The 16,605-nt window shown below is 35.9% G+C and overlaps 1 protein-coding gene across 4 annotated transcripts in view; it reads left to right on the top strand.

Moving 5' to 3' along the window:
* PXDNL (peroxidasin like) overlaps positions 1–16,605 on the top strand; it is a 419,548-nt gene that overhangs the window by 223,253 nt on the left and 179,690 nt on the right. For all 4 annotated transcript variants that reach the window (XM_060610502.3, XM_060610501.3, XM_060610500.3 and 1 more), the window contains one exon: positions 11,400–11,471. In XM_060610502.3, the coding sequence (XP_060466485.3) occupies positions 11,400–11,471 (72 nt within the window). The remainder of the gene's footprint in view (positions 1–11,399; positions 11,472–16,605) is intronic.

Raw genomic sequence — 16,605 nt, 5'->3', positions numbered from 1 at the left:
GATTCTGTGTCTCCCTCTCTCTCTGCCCCTCCCCCACTCATGCTTTGTCTCTCTCTCTCTCAAAAATGAATGAAAAACATTAAAAAAAAAAGGGGGGCGCCTGGGTGACTCAGTTGGTTAAGCGTCTGACTTCAGCTCAGGTCATGATCTCACAGTCCGTGAGTTCGAGCCCCGCATCGGGCTCTGTGCCGACAGCTCAGAGCCTGGAGCCTGCTTCGGATTCTGTGTCTCATTCTCTCTCTGCCCCTCCCCTGCTCATGCTTTGTCTCTCTCTGTCTCAAAAATAAATAAAAACATTGAAAAAAAATTAAAAAAAAAAGTGAACAAATTAACCTGCACTTACCTTTGGAAACCTTCGTGGCTGGTGTGAAGGAGATAAGAGAGAGGAGGGTTATTGTGTAGGACGACTTTCACTATTAGTGAGAGGGCCATTGTATACACTGGCATGGGTGTTGACTACAGTAACAATAAACTCTTGTCATATACTGTACTTAGTGTGACTGGAAATAAGGCAGCAGAGGAAAGGGTCTCTATCTGCAGGCAGCCTGACCTAGAAGGAAGCAACGCATTCCTAAGCTTACTCTTGTCTGCAAAAGCCAAGGACTGTCCATAAGTGCTTTCAAGTGACAAAAAATACACTAGTGCCAATTGTGGGCACCTTCCAACATTCTGAAAAATCACTGATTTCTGCCAAACACTGCGGCCTGAGAGCGAGCATCCGAGCATGGGAGACGATCACCCACCATCCTGCAGTGAGAGAGAGAGAGAGAGAGAGAGAGAGAGCGAGAGTGAGAAGAACCATTGGCTCAGTTGTGATCATGTGACATTCATGTACTACTCCTATTGCAAGACATTGCTCCTTTACTAGAAATGTTTACTCCTCTTGTGGAACACTCGCAGAACAAGTTACTTGCAGTCCAAGGTTTTGCTCTACTTTCTTTCCAAAATGAATAAATATTGATGAAAAATGATGATTAAGCTCTTGGCCCTAGTTGTTGTAGAACTGAAATAAATTTGTTATTGAAAGCCAGACTTGAATTTCAAATGCAGATATCTCTGGAATACTTAGCACATGTTAATAAATAGAACTTTACTTTCAGTAATTTAAATTATCTGGCAAATGTTTTTTTTTTTTTTAAAAGGACAGAGATAAATGATGATATAATTTTTCATTGTCATTTTTCTATGACTGTTTATGAGTTTTGGAAAATTATAAATCGTTACCTTTGAAATCATGCAGAACACAGTTTTAGAGTATAGAAGAAACTTTAGTTTTTCCCCCATGTGGTAAGAATAGATGTGGCTTCCGCAGGAACTTTGCCCATTTAAAGACTTTTGCACATGTGTTGTTTCAGTTATACAACAAACCTACTGCTTGACTCTCACTAATTCTCGTTTGAATGTTAGAATTACATAATGAGTGAAATGCGATACTATAGTGTGAGTATACACTGTTGTTAGTAGAGAAACACATTTAAAAGTGGGGAAATGGCTTCTCATGGTGGTAATTTTTAAAAATAAAAAGCTCCAGGTTTGTTGGGTTTTCATGTTGCTGAAGACACTGGGAAGAATGCAGAGACAAGGAGGATGAAGAGATAGAAAGATAGAAAAAAAAGAGGGTTTTCTTTTTCTTTTCCTTTCTACTCTTTTATTTTAAACATAATATCAGTTTAGTCTTTCTTGGTTGCAATAGAGCAAAATAAATAAACAATGAAACTGCTCAGAGGGGCTTATAAATTGTAGAGGTACTTCTGGCATCAGGCCTGGTTTGATCCAGCGGCTCAGAGGGTTACAGAGGGTTTTGTTTTTTGGCATCTCTCAAGTGGGCCATCTCTTAGGTCTAGTCCATCCAGAAGCCCTACCTGGTGGACCTTGGCAGCTCCATGTTTCCCTGTTGACTTAGCAAGATTTCTGTTCGGACTCATAACACCACCTTATGCGGGGAAAAGGATGGGTCTGTTCTGTTGATCCATGCGTAAAATAGAGGAAGCATTTTTGATATATGAGAAGCTTAGCAACGTCCCCTCTTGTTTCACTAGTTCGGGTCCTTCCCTGAACCAGTCACAGTGGCTGGAAGAATGGAATGAGTCCCTGACTTTATGACCCTGGAGCTGGGTAAAAGCAGCATAACTAAGACACAGGAAGTGAGTCCATCAGCTATCCCCGAGGCTTTTCAGAGCTGCTGTGAGAAGGAAGCAGGTGGGTACTGGGTGGCAAAACCATCTTCAAATACTTGTACCATTTTCTGTAAGCATCCAAACACATTAGTTATTAGGCAAATATCTTAACTTTTTCAGAGAAACTGTCTCAGGTCAGGTTTTGAAGAAGTTTTATGATGATGTATCTCTTGATTTATTACTGAGGAAAAATATGGCTTTATAAAATTAAATTAGTTTTCAGCTTTAATGGAGCAATTATTTTTATTTTGAACTTCTATGTCTTACTCAAATAGAGTAATCTTTTAAAAATGTTTAAAATAACTTATTGGTTTGAAACGTTGTGATTAATGCATATGATAATAAAAATAATCTCATAATGCGTTCAGCAGTCCCAAAAGTTTAAAGTTAATCCTATTCTTAAAAAACTTTTTTTAAGTTTATTTATTTTTTGAGAGAGAGAGAGAGAGAGAGGGAGAGGAAGAGAGAGAGAGAGAGAACGTGAGCAGGAGAGGGGCAGAGAGAAAGAATCTCAAGCAGGTTGTCCGCTGTCAGCAAGGAGCCCAATGCAGGGCTTAAACTCATGAGCCATAAGATCATGACCTGAACCGAAATCAAGAGTTGGATGCTTAACCGACTGAGCCACCCAGGTGCCCCCGGTTAGTGCTGTTTTTGGATAGCAATTCCCATCTTGGACTAACCCCTCATCCTTCCTTAAAGGGCTATTAATTGACACTAAGTTGTCTTACTTTTTTAAGTAAATAGAATTTTATTTGCCTTTGTAGAGGCCCATACAGTTGTCATGTTTGCTTAAAAATATGTTTTATCTCTGTGTCTGCATCATAAAATACTTGAAAGAGCTAAAATGTGCATGTAATTTTATGTTATAAACATCCTAATGCTTTTTATGTCCTTTCAACATTTTAATTTGAAAAGTTGTAAGCAATAGAAAAGTTTGAATACCTGACATACCCTCCGTCTAAAAACTAATTAAAAATTGCACTTACTTTGTATATTTTTATGCATAATACATTTTTACTAAACCATATGAAAATAATGTAAACACACTGTACAAGTCATACTTTCACACTGAACAGCTATTTACTTCAGTTACTATTACCTGATAAATATATCAACAAATAGAAAATCATTACATAAACAGATATTAATACAACTGTATCAATAACCATTTATGTGAATGGTGTAAATACAGCAATTAAATGAAAGACACTATTTGAATGGATTTAAAAAAAAAACAATTATATGTATCTGCAAACACCGCCCCCCCCACCCCTTTACATTTAAAACACATAGAGATGAAAAGTAAGGCCATGGAGAGAGTTGTACCATGCAAACACAAAAGAAAATTATAGAAGCTATATTAATTTCAGGTAAAGCAGACTTTAGGACAAGAAAAATTATAAGGGATAAAGGGCATTATTGCCTAATGATAAAGGAGGTTGATTCTCTAAGAAGACGTACAAGTCCTTAATGTATATGCATCTAACAATAGAACATCATATTTTGAGGCAAAAACTGATAGAACTGAAAGGAGAAATAGACTAATCCATTCTTACAAGTTGGAGATGTTAACACCTCTCTATAAGTAAGTGACAGATCCATCAGGCAGAAAATCAGTAAGGACACAGTTGGGCTGAATCTCACCATCAGTCAACTGCATCTAGTCGACATTTGTAGAATACTCCATCCAACAGCAGAATAAACATTCTTCTCAAGTTCACATGGAGCATTTACCAAGATAGACTATATTTTAGGCCATAAAACACATCTCAGCAAGTTTAAAATGATAGAAGTCATTCAGAATATGTTCTCAGACAATAACGACTTTAAACTAGGAATCAGTAACAGAGAGATAGTTGGACTATTCCACGGTATGTGAAGGTTAGACAACAAATTTCTACATAAGACATAGTTCAAATGTCCACCGACTGGTGAATGGATAAAGATGTGGTGTATATGTGTATACGTATATATACACACAATAGGACGGATATTACTCAGCCATCAAAAAGAACGAAATCTTGCCATTAACAATGACATGGATGGAGCTGGAGAGTATTCTGCTAAGTGAAATAAGTCAGTCAGAGAAAGACAAATACCATATTATATTACTCATATGTGGAATTTAAAAAAACAGATGAGTAAATAAAAGAAGAGAGGCAAAGCAAGAAACAAGACTCTTAACTACGGAGAACAATGTGATGGTTACCAGAGGGGAGGTGGGTGTAGGCTGAGTTAAATAGGTGATGGGCATTAAAGAGTGCACTTGTGATGAGCACCAGGTGTTGTATGTGAGTGTAAATTGTACACTTGAAGCTAATGTAACACTGTATGTTAGCTAACTGGAATTTAAATAAAACCTTTTAAAAACATTTAAAAAATGAAAAAATAAGACATAGTTCAGAGAAGTTTCAAGACAACTTAAAAATATTTTGAACTGAATGAAAATGAAAACACGAATTATCAAAATTTGAAGAATTCGGTGAGAATGGTACTTAATGGAAATTTATAGCATCGAATGCATATTTTAGAAAAGAAGATCTAAAGTCAATAATCTAAGCTTCCACCTTAAGAAACTAAAGAAAGAAGAGTAATATAAACTTAAAGCGAGCAGAAGAAAAGGAGTAATAAAAATAGAGCAGAAATCAGTGATCCTAATGGCAAAGCCAGATGACATTGTAAGAAGGGAAACTACCAACTAATATCTCTCATAAACATAAATGCAAAAGTCTTGAACCAAATGTTAGCTACTCAGATCCAACAATGTACACCCAAACCACACGAGAATTGTCTCAGGTGTATAAGACTGGTTCAACACTTGAAAATCAATAAGTATAATCCATCACATCAACAGGATAGAGAGGAAACATCCTATAGTCACATAAATAGATGCAGAAAAAGCACTTGACCAAGTTTGACACCCATAATAAAAATTCAACACCCTTAATAGATCTCTGAACAAACCAGGAATAGAGGAACTTCCTCAGCTTGATAAAGAACTGTACAAAAATCCCTACAGCTCACAGATAATAATGAAAAACGAGATGATTCCCCCCCTAAGATTGGTGATAAGGCAAGGATGTTGCCTGTTACTACTCCTCCTTAACCACCACACTGGAAGTTCCAGCTAATGCAATTAAGACAAGAAAAGGAAATAAAAGGTATACAGATTTGGAAGGAAGAAATAGAATTGTATTTGTTCTCAGATGACATGACTATTTGTGTAGAAAACCCCAAAGAATCAACAGAAAAACTCCTGGAACTAATAAGCAATTATAGCAGGGTTGCAAGATGCTAGGTTAATACACAAGTCAATTGCTTTCCTATATGCCAGCCAGTGGGAGACTATTCAAGCTAACTCCTTTGTTCTTGGAATGATCCCATTAAACTTTGAGTCCTTTTTTTTTTTATTGCTTCCAGTGAAGGATTGTTGTTATATACTTATGCTGCCGCAGACCTGGAAGCAGCCATTTCTTCAAATAGCTTGATTAGTTCTGGTGGAAAATAGCATTTGAAAATAAGATCTGAATGCCAAGTGTCTTTATTAGGACATTAACTGTAGGATTTTTGAGGGAGCGGAAGAAGGTTTTTTTTTTAATTGTGATTTTATATTTATATGAATATAATATAACAAATTGGTGCAGCCACTATGGAAAACAGTATGGAGGTACCTCAAAAAATTAAAAATAGAACTACCATTCTCAGTTTTGGGTGTACATCCGAAGGAGTTGGGATCAGGATCTTGAAGGCTGATTTTTCTTAATTTCTCACTTCAACACTTGTGTATCATTTTTCTTAGAGTGATAATCTTTATACATACTAATATTATTCTTCAAAATCTTGGTGCTAATTGATTTTATCTTATAATTAATATTCTTTGCAACTTAAATAGCCATATAGCTACAAAATTAAACCCACTATGTTTAAGATTTCTTTTCATTTCCATTTTTTTCCAATAGAAAATATTCTACACACAGTGTAAAATTGGAGCAGTTTGGTAACACCTACCTGAAAAAAAATTTCTCTGTGTTTTTCTGTTATCAGTTTTGTAGACCGTAAGGTCAGTTGTTTTTCTATTTTTACTTCATGTTAACTTTGCATTTTATTTTGTATTTCATCACATATTTAAACGTGTTAATTATTAACGTGGTTAGAAATTTTAATTACATAACAAAATATATTCAAGAAGACTTGTTTACAACCTTTTTTTCTTCACTTACTGCCTACCCACCCCCTTGTACATAGTAACCCCAGTAGTTGGTTTCTGGTTTACTATACCTGTGTTTTTTAATGCAAAAGTAAATATATATATATACATATATATATGTTTATTATATAAAATATATAAATTGAAAAAATATATATTCTTTATGCCAAAATAAATATATATGTTTACCATATGTTTGTTATATATAACATATTGTAATATATATATTACATATGCTTAGTCTTAATTTTTTTAAATGTTTATTTTTGAGAGAGAGGGGAAGAGAGAGAGCATAATTGGGGGAGAGGCAGAGAGAGAGGGAGACAGAGAAGCCAAAGCAGGCTCCATGCTGTCAGCACAGAGCCCCAGGTGGGCCTCAAACTCATGAACCATGAGCTCATGACCTGAGCCGAAGCCAAGAGTTGGACGCTTAACCACTGAGCCACCCAGGCACCGCATGTTATAACGTATATATTACATCTTCTTATTCTTAACTGTGTTTTGTGTAAAAAGAAACAATCAAATTATACAATATGTGGAAGGTTTTGTTTTTTTTGTTTTCACTTAATAAATACTAGACATCACTGTATAGACTTTCATAGAGGGCTTTCTCATCTTTTAAGGCTTCATTGTTCTCCATGATGTGACTCTACCATGTTTTATTCAGTCAGATCCTACTGATAAACATTTGAATAGTCTTCAGTGATTTTCTTTTTTAAAAGATTATCAAATCTTGTGTATATGCCATTTTTTTTTTTTTTTGTAGAGGAATATCTTTGGTTCTAGAAGTCGGATTACTATGTCAAAAGGTAAACATCTATTCAATTTTTGCACGTATTGCTAAATTCCATTCCCTAAGGGCTGTGCTATGACGCATCACCACTAGCAATGCACCAGAGGGCCTGTTTCCATACAATCTCAGCAGCAGGTCAGGTTGACAGAATGGAGGACTTTTTTCCTCAGGGTGAAAGGTTAGAAGTGATATCTCAGTATCGTTTTCATTTGCGTTTGATCTTAGGAGTGCAGTTTAATATCTTTTCACGTGTTTGAATCGGTTTTATGTATGGTAAATGTATGCTGTCCGTAATGGCTTTTGCCCATTTTATGACTGAAAATTTGTTTTTCTTCTCAAATGTTAGTCTTTCTGTGGTAATAGCTCTCAAAATTTTCTCTTTCTTTTTTGACTTGGATATGCAATTTTTTGCCAAGTGACATTTTATTATTTAAAAAATATTATTTTTGAATTGCTTCTGGATTATGAGTCACAGTTAGAAAATCTTCCACCATTCCATTAATAAAAGAATTCATTGTTGAGCACCTGGGTGGCTCGGGCAGTTGAACGATGGACTCTTGATTTGGGCTCAGATCATGAATTTATGGTCCTGGGATCAAGCCCTGCATGGGGCTCTGCACTGAGCATATGGAGCCTGCTTAAGATTCTCTCCCTCCCTCTGCTCCTCTCCTCCACTCATGAGCTCTCTCTCTCTCTCTCAAAAAAAAAAAAATAAAATAAAGTAAAATAATTTTAAAAAGAAATAATTCATTTTTTTCTCAACACCTGATATTTGAAAATGAATCTGTATTATATTCTAAATTTATATATATAGTTCTACAGCTAAACCTTTTATTTTGTTTTCCCCATTGGACTATTTGTGTGCCAACACCACACTGGTTTAATTATAGAGGTTTTATTGAGTTTCCTAAATATATGTTATAGCCTGTCTCCTCGTTGAACTTCTTAATTAGGGTGTATCTAGCTTATTTGTTTACTTTTCCATAGAAACATTAGAATCAGCTTATTCACCTATGTAAAATTGTGTTGAGGGTGCCTGGGTGGCTCAGTCAGCTGATCATTCGACTCTTGATTTTCGCTCAGGTCATCCGACTGAGCCACCCAGGCGCCCCAAGGCCATTGATATCATAGGTTCATTTTATAGTTTGTAATCTTACTAAATTCTCTTAATGTTTTGGTAATAATTTTGGGATTGATTATTTTACAATTTCCAGTCATACAATCATGGTATCTGGAAATGAAGATAGCAATCAGTATGGGTTTTCTTCAGTATTTTAGATGATAATCACAAATATTGCTCCATAGAACTATTAAATGGTGAGTTCAGTTGCATGTAATTTTGCATTGATATTCAAATATGAGTTTATTGTTTTCTTGTGCAATTTTCCTCAAGTTTAGATACTAACGTTTGGTTCGAGTGACAGGTGATTAAATATGAGGGTAGAGAGAACTTTGGATGGCTTATTTCTTCTTAGTTCAAGACCATGCCTTCCTGCTGAGAGAGTGAAGTACAATTTATTTAGTTAATACAGCCTCTTTTTGGTGCGTCTTCAGATTCTATGATGTTATCTTATTTTGGTAAGAATTTTTGGCTTCTTCCTTCTTTCCATGGAATACCACTCCTCCACAAGATGCCTCGCTACTTTGAGGTGCCCCCCCCCCCCCATTCACTTTCCTGGCCCCTTTCTGTCAATTCCCAGGAACTAGGGCTCTGCTTTCCCAGGACTGACAGGTTCTCATCAGGTTGGTACTCTCTCAGCGTTCCTGTTCCACGCCCTCCTCCCATCTCTCTCGTCTATAAAATCCTACCTGACACTTTTCTGCAAAGCAACCTCTGGAGCTCACTTTGCTGATGTTAGTATTTTCCCTACTTAAATGTAAATTGAAGTGACTAATTTTCTGTTTCTCCTAGTGATTTGTGTTTTCCTCTTAGCTGATTTTCAAGATGTATGGACAGATTCAAATTCAGGCTACCATTATCCCACAGGAAGCTGGAAGTTCTCTTGCTGGTGTTAACCTAAATAGCAGTGTTTCTTGAATGTATACTTTATTGTTTTTTTTTTAATTTTTTTTTTTTCATTTATTTTTGAGACAGAGAGAGACAGAGCATGAACGGGGGAGGGGCAGAGAGAGAGGGAGACACAGAATCGGAAACAGGCTCCAGGCTCCGAGCCATCAGCCCAGAGCCCGACGCGGGGCTCGAACTCACGGACCGCGAGATCGTGACCTGGCTGAAGTCAGACGCTTAACCGACTGCGCCACCCAGGCGCCCCGTATACTTTATTGTTTTAATCAACATGTGTGGATCTAACAACAGAAGTTCTGTTTCTTTTTTTTTTTTTTTTTCCCTACTATTATTTGGTCACCTTTTCAGTATCATTTTCTATAAAAGATGAATCTAAAAGGAATCTGTGTATATGATATAAAATTTTATGGGCAGTTTTCAGTTTTGAGGCTCCTCAATGAATATTTGATAATTTAGTTTAATTTTTATGAGGCAGTTCATCATTTTTAATGTGATAATAACAGAAACCTATTTAAGACTTTACATGCATCTGTACAGAGATTGGATCAATTTTTTTTTTTTAATGCCTCAAGATGTGATACCTGAAAAGTAATGTGGTTCCTTGACATTCTGATAGTCGGAGGGTCCTTTACAGGGAGGTATGTCTGAATCCTTTGGAATAAGTTTACAACAAACTTTTATCTGGTCTGTAGCCCTGGAATAGAAGTTTTCAACTTGACCGTATATTATTATCATCTGTGGAGTTTTGAAGAATCCCAGTGCCAGTTCCAACTGCCAGACCCATTATTAAATCAGAATTTGCAGAGGCATGCTCCCAGATACCAGCACAAGGCCTGAGACAGAGCTCAAAATGATGTCTTAGAAATGTTATCGATTCACATACCCATACACTGATTCACATACAACCACAGTTGAGAACCAGTGGTGGTTTTTGAGACCACAGCTCAATGCTGCTTATCAGCTAGTTGAAGAAACATGGTTCTAGAAGGTTCTTTTTCTTGCCATCCTCACATGTAGCTGTATTTTTGAGATTTGGGGTCAAAGCAAGATCTTCCGTAGTATCAAATAACGCCAAGGAAATCTCTCCAGTTAGACATAAGTCTCCACCAGTCACTACTGCTCTGAAAAACTTATAGGAGTTCTAATCTGTGGGAAGGGAAAGTAATTTGGAACTTCCAAAGTTTCAGTAAGCAAGTTTTGGAAAAGCAATTTCTTTTTCATTTTCAACTAGAATTGTGATTTCTATGGTTTGTGTGGAGATAGATTGCCTCAGAATCAACTGGGAAACTTGTTAAAGATGCAGTTTCCTAGACGTCACTCCAAGAGAATTGGATTGAGTAAGTTTTGGGGCAAGCTCAGGAGCCAGGGTGTTTTACAAAACACCAGAGGATTCTGATGCAGGCGCAATCACAGTGACCTCTAACCTAGGCAGGGGCACATTGCACAGGAACTTGACGGAACGTTTTAGGAATTCTGATTGCCTCGGATCCTCAGAGGCGCAAGTAGGAATGATCCGGGTTTCACTTTCATGACATCCACAAAAATCAAAGAGATTTAAAAATGAAATAACTTTGCCATCCCGTAGTTGAAAAAAAAAGGACGTAGTGCTTACGTGTTACATAGATTTGTTCTCATCAAACCTTTTGGCCAGATTAGTTACATCCTCCTACCTGTAAATCCATTCACAGTATCCTTTCCTGTAGGTTTTCAGCAGCAGCCGTGACGGAACCAAAATACCTCTTGTGGATCTGTTAATATGTGTTTATCCCCCTTCAGAAGAGTCCTGTGATATTTGCCAGCTTGACGAATGTAACTCTTAGTTCAATATATTCTGTATGATAGAATAGATGGGAAAAAATTGTTCTAGACAAACATTGCTTTTCCTCAGAGAAGTTGCTACCCAATACATGTGACCTCATTAGTCAGAATTTTTTATAATCACGCTAAGTTTCAGGATTTAAGGCAGTGATTCTTAATATTTTGGATCAAGGAGCTCTGAGAATCTGAGAGCCTTGGAACTGTCTTACCCAGATATCTGAACATATTTAAATGAAATCAAAGTTTCCATTTATTTTTAGAGAATCTGTGAACATCCCAAAGCTCTTTAGAGCCACATTGCAGTTTAAAAAGTCCTGATATAAGATATGTGGTATTTCCATGAATTTAGAATTTAATAGGATTTGTTATGGTTTTCAGGTATCTGTACAAGAATGAAATTCATGCCCTCGACAAGCAAACCTTTAAAGGACTCAGATCCTTGGAACAGCTGTAAGTAATAAAAACTTCTTTCTTGAATCATTGATGGTTGCCGTTCAAGTGGAAGCTCTTTTAATGCCATTATGTGATAGTTGAGCAATTATTTTAAGCTTTGTCATGCAGCTCGAATGATTGAATATTCTGTCATCAGTTGGATAAAAATCAGAATGTATGATGGAGTTGGCATGAGGGCAGGAAGACAGAGCCCAGCTGGAATCCCAGCTCCTGCATTTATTAGTGGTGTGCTATTGGGCAAGTTGCCTTCCCTGAATTTCTGTTTCCAAATCTCTGGAATAAAGATATTCCTGCTGCGAAGATTAAGATATTCCATGCAAAGACTCTAGCTGATCATATGACACAAAATAGGCATTTCATAGAAGGTAATTGATAGCCGTGATTATTTATTAATTTATCAAGCTCATAGACATTTAACTGATATGGGAATTCCCAGAGCATGACGTCTAACCCCTCATGTGACAAATTAATAACCAAATCCGATGTTAATTAAATGACTTGCCTCAGGTTAAAAGATCTACAACCCAGATCTCCTGATTGTTATCCTCATGCACTTTTCACATGTGACACCCTACGGCTGGTTTCAAAGAGTTTGAAATCTCATAAACTGTAGGTTCACCTTTCAGAATTTCAGTGTGAAATAAGAATTTTCGGTATGAAAAAGTCATGATATATAGTTACACTGCTACCGACTGGCCATTTGATATTTTATTCAGATATTTCTCTCAATTATTAGTGTCTGTGACGCAAAATCTAGTTAGATATTTGAAGAGGTTTTGCCTCATTCCTGACAAGCTACGTGATATTTTGTCAGCTTAGAGATATAGAATGCTCTTTGATTTTTAATTAATACGACTCTTAAATACCAGAAGCTTTTGATTCTGAGCTTTATTTCTGTCTTCAATGTGGCTTCTTATTTTCAAAAGGCTGTTTGCAATCATTTCTATAATAAATATACTTCATAAATGTCTGAAAAAATCTAGATTTCTTTTTTCCTGGAGGGCCAAAGTGTTAGGTTATAGTATTAAAATATGATCAATCAAACACACTTTTAAAATTATCGTTTCCATCTACTTCTCCCCTTGTTAATTTTCTTTTACACGACTAATGATCTATCCTGTGGCAAAGTGTGTTTCTTCATCTTTTCCTTTATTATTTTAAATTGTGTAATGTTTTAGGAAATTTTTACTACATTGTGGAACCATCACAAAAACAAATAAGTATAAATTCTTTAATAGCAACAACAAATAAAATCTTTATGACTGTGTTGTGTTGTTCATCAAATATATTTACAAATGATTTATAAAAATTAACAAGAAAAGTTCTAATTCTAAAGTGCACATGATTCTCATCAGTAAATGCTTTACATCCTGATAACAATCATTGGTCTTACTAACATTGAGTAATACTATTGTTTAAAGCCATGGAAACAGGCATTTCTGCTTGCGAATTTTAAAGCATGATTCCATGCTCTTGTGAATCATTATTCAAAGAGGATTTTTGGAATACAAAGATGTAATCTCTAATCCTTGGAAATTTTCATGATTTTAATCATAGCTCTGAAAGTCAGTTCATTTCCATGTATCTCTACCAAACTAAAGAGCTTGAGGTACCTGAAATATTTGTTCTTTAAGACCTATAATAAATAGGATTCTTATTGTACATAAGATCCTTATTTCTTTTAAGGATTCTTATTGTACATAACTGTTTTAAGCTTAAGCTCCTTTTTGAGGAAGGCAGGGGCACGTGAGAGGTTTTTGTGCAGCCTTGCAAATATGGTAAGGCATTGTAATACCAATTCTGTTACTGACATGACCGTCTACATTCAGTATGAAAATACACTTTTTGATTTTCCTTTAGTCTTTAAGACACAGTCTGTGGTTTAAAAAAGTGGAAATGAGCAGTGAGGAAGGGATATCGAAGAAGGATTTGTGGGCTTAATTCTTTTTTTCTTTTTAAGATTATTTATTTTGAGAGAGAGAGAGAGACAGAGAGAGCGAGTGAGGGAGGGGCAGAGAGAGAGGGAGAGAGAATCCCAAGCAGGCTCCGTGCTGTCAGCGTGGAGCTCGACCCAGGGCTCAAACCTACAAATGGTGAGATCACGACCTGAGCTGAAACCAAGAGTTGGATGCTTAGCTGACTGAGCCAACCAGGTGCCCCAGCCTAATTCTTTTTTTCGTTTTTTTTTGTTTTTTTTTAAATCTTTTGGTCAGTTGGAAATTTGATAAACTGCATTCTTTTTTTAAAACCACCTCATTGAGGTATGATGGACATACCTCAATGGCTGTGCATACTTAATGTAAACAACTTGAGTTTAGAGATAAGTATTCACCTGTGAAACCATTGCCAAAATCTATGCTATAAATATATCCATCACTTCCAAAAGTTTCCTTTCATCCATCCCCCTAGTTATTATTATTATTATTATTATTATTATTATTATTCATTATTTGTGATAAGAACACTTAACATCTATCCTCTTAGCAAATTTTTAAGCATACAATACAGCATTAAGTTGTGAAACTATAACACTACAAGAAGAAATCATACAGAACATCTTCTTAACATTGGCCTTCAATGATTTCTTGGATATAAAGGAAAAGCACAGGCAACAAAAGCAAAAATAGACAACTAGAGCTATGTCAAACTAAAAAGCTTCTGCACAACACAGGAAGCCATCAACAAAATAAAAGGCGATTTATGAAATGGAAAAAAACATCTGCAAACATTCATCTAATAAATCCAAAATGTAGGGAGAACTCCTAGAATTTAATAGCAAAAGCCCAAACAACTAGATTAAAAAATAGGCAAAGGACTTGAATAGATCTTTTTCCAAAATAGACACACAAATGGCCAACAAGTATATGCAAATGTGCTCAACATCACTAATCATCAGAGAAATGCAAATTAAAACCACAATGTGAAGTCACCTCACACCTGTTAGGATGGCTATTATCCAAAAGAAAAAAAAAAAACACCGCAGGTAAGGATGGTGTAGAGGAAAGGTAATTTCTCGTGCTCCATTGGTGGGAGTGTAAATCGGTGTAGCCGCTATGGAAAACAGTGTGGGGGTTCCTCAAAGAATTAAAAATAAGATTACCATGTGATCCACCAATCACACTTCTGGGTATTTATTCAAAGAAGTTGAGATCAGGATCTCAAGGTGATACCCGCACTCCCATGCTCGCTGCAGGATTATTTACAATGGCCAAGAGATGGAAACAATCTAAATGTCCATTGACAGATGAATGGGATAAGGAAAAAATAAATATGTGTGCATATATATATGTAGTCACACACACGCATACATACAATGGAATATTATCCAAGCTTAAAAAAGAAAGAAATTCTGCCATTTGTGATAAAATGGATGAGTTTGGAGGGCATTATGCTAAGTGAAATAAGCCTGACACAGAAGGACAAATACTACATAATGCCATTTCTAAGAGAAATCTAAATAGTCAGACTCAAAGAAGCACAGAGTAGAATAGTGGCTCCCAGGGGATGGGGGAGGGAGAAATGAGGACATGTTACTCAAAGGGTACAAACTTTTAGTTATGCAAGATCCTAGATGCCTAGAGATCTACTGTACAAAATAGTGACAAACCACATTCTGCTTTAAGGGTGAATCCTGTCTTTGTGTTGCATTAGATTATCTTCTGTGTGTTGGCTACATGAAGAGAAATTTTGTGATTAAACACAACAGAGTTATAAATTAAAACACAAATCTTATTTTAAACATTAATAAGACATTGTTATCTTTATAAAGTAATTTGTATCCTTATATTGATTGTGTCAGGGGAGTAATTATCTTTATAAGAATTACAATGGTTGAATTTTTATGTAGGAAGATAGAATGATTACAAATTAAGAAAGTGTATATTAAAATGAATACATTTGTGACGATACAATCAGTTTTACCAAATGGAAAGACCATATTTCTTGGGTATAATTTTCCATTTTATATATAGCCGAACACCACTGGTTAAGGGGGATAGTATCCTCAAAGCACGTTCTTATTCTACAAATGACACAGAGGACTCTAATGCTTCTACCTTTAAAAACAAGAGTAATTACCATGTGCTTAGAAAGCACGGTTTAATGGACCTTGAGAAATTTAACAGGAGACCATGGGGGAGGGGAAGGGGAAAAAAAAAGTTATAGGGATGGAGGGAGGCAAACCATAAGAGACCCTTAAAAACTGAGAATAAACTGAGGGTTGATGGGGGGTGGGAGGGAGGGGAGGGTGGGTGATGGGCATTGAGGAGGGCACCTGTTGGGATGAGCACTGGGTATTGTATGGAAGCCAATTTGTCAATAAATTATTAAAAATAATATTTCTTATTAATCAGCCGTCTTGCTTTCAATTAGCTCTTCATCCAAAACTTCCATCTTTATTGTACTGATACATGGACCTATTTTCATTGGTTACTTTTTTTGCCAGTGAATGTCTCATCCGAGCCTCCTTAGTAGGCACGAAATATGTCTCATGAAAATGGTATCTTCTAGTCATTTTCCTCGTAAGACCATTGAACTAGAAATGACAGTATTTTAGTTAGTCATTATTGTTTAACTTACATTTCCTTTCCAGTGTCTAACTTCACATTCCTTACTTTCCCTGTTCTTTAGATGTTTACTTAATCCTGAATGGTCTATTTTATCTAGAGTATTTCTGTTAGATAACAGCAGGCTTTCATGCCTGTGTTAAATTTCACTCCATGCCTTAAATATCAACATCTTATTCCATTGTCTACCGAAATCATGGAAAGAGGCAGAACAGTGTTTCTGAAAACACAAGATCTTAGAAATCAGACTGAACTAAGTTTGATCTGATTGATCATGTGCCGCGCTTATTAACCTTTCATTGTTTTTTAAATGAGGAGAATAATAAGTATGTGCCAGGCTGGCTCTGAGATCTAAGGATAATATATATGAAACACTTGGCAAGAGAAGATCCTGAAAGAACAATATCTGTGAATTTCTATAGCGATATTTATTATTATTTTACTAATTATTTTCCGTACAACGTTTGACAAGAAACAGCTTATTTATTTTTTACTTTTAAGAAACGGATAATTTAAATGGTGTGTTTTAAAATGCAAATTTAAATTTAACCAGTGATACAAAATAT

This window comes from Panthera onca, chromosome F2 (assembly GCF_046562875.1).
Source record: "Panthera onca isolate mPanOnc1 chromosome F2, mPanOnc1 haplotype 2, whole genome shotgun sequence".
In the NCBI taxonomy this organism is placed as follows: domain Eukaryota; kingdom Metazoa; phylum Chordata; class Mammalia; order Carnivora; family Felidae; genus Panthera; species Panthera onca.
This window is presented reverse-complemented; position numbering and strand designations above follow the sequence as displayed.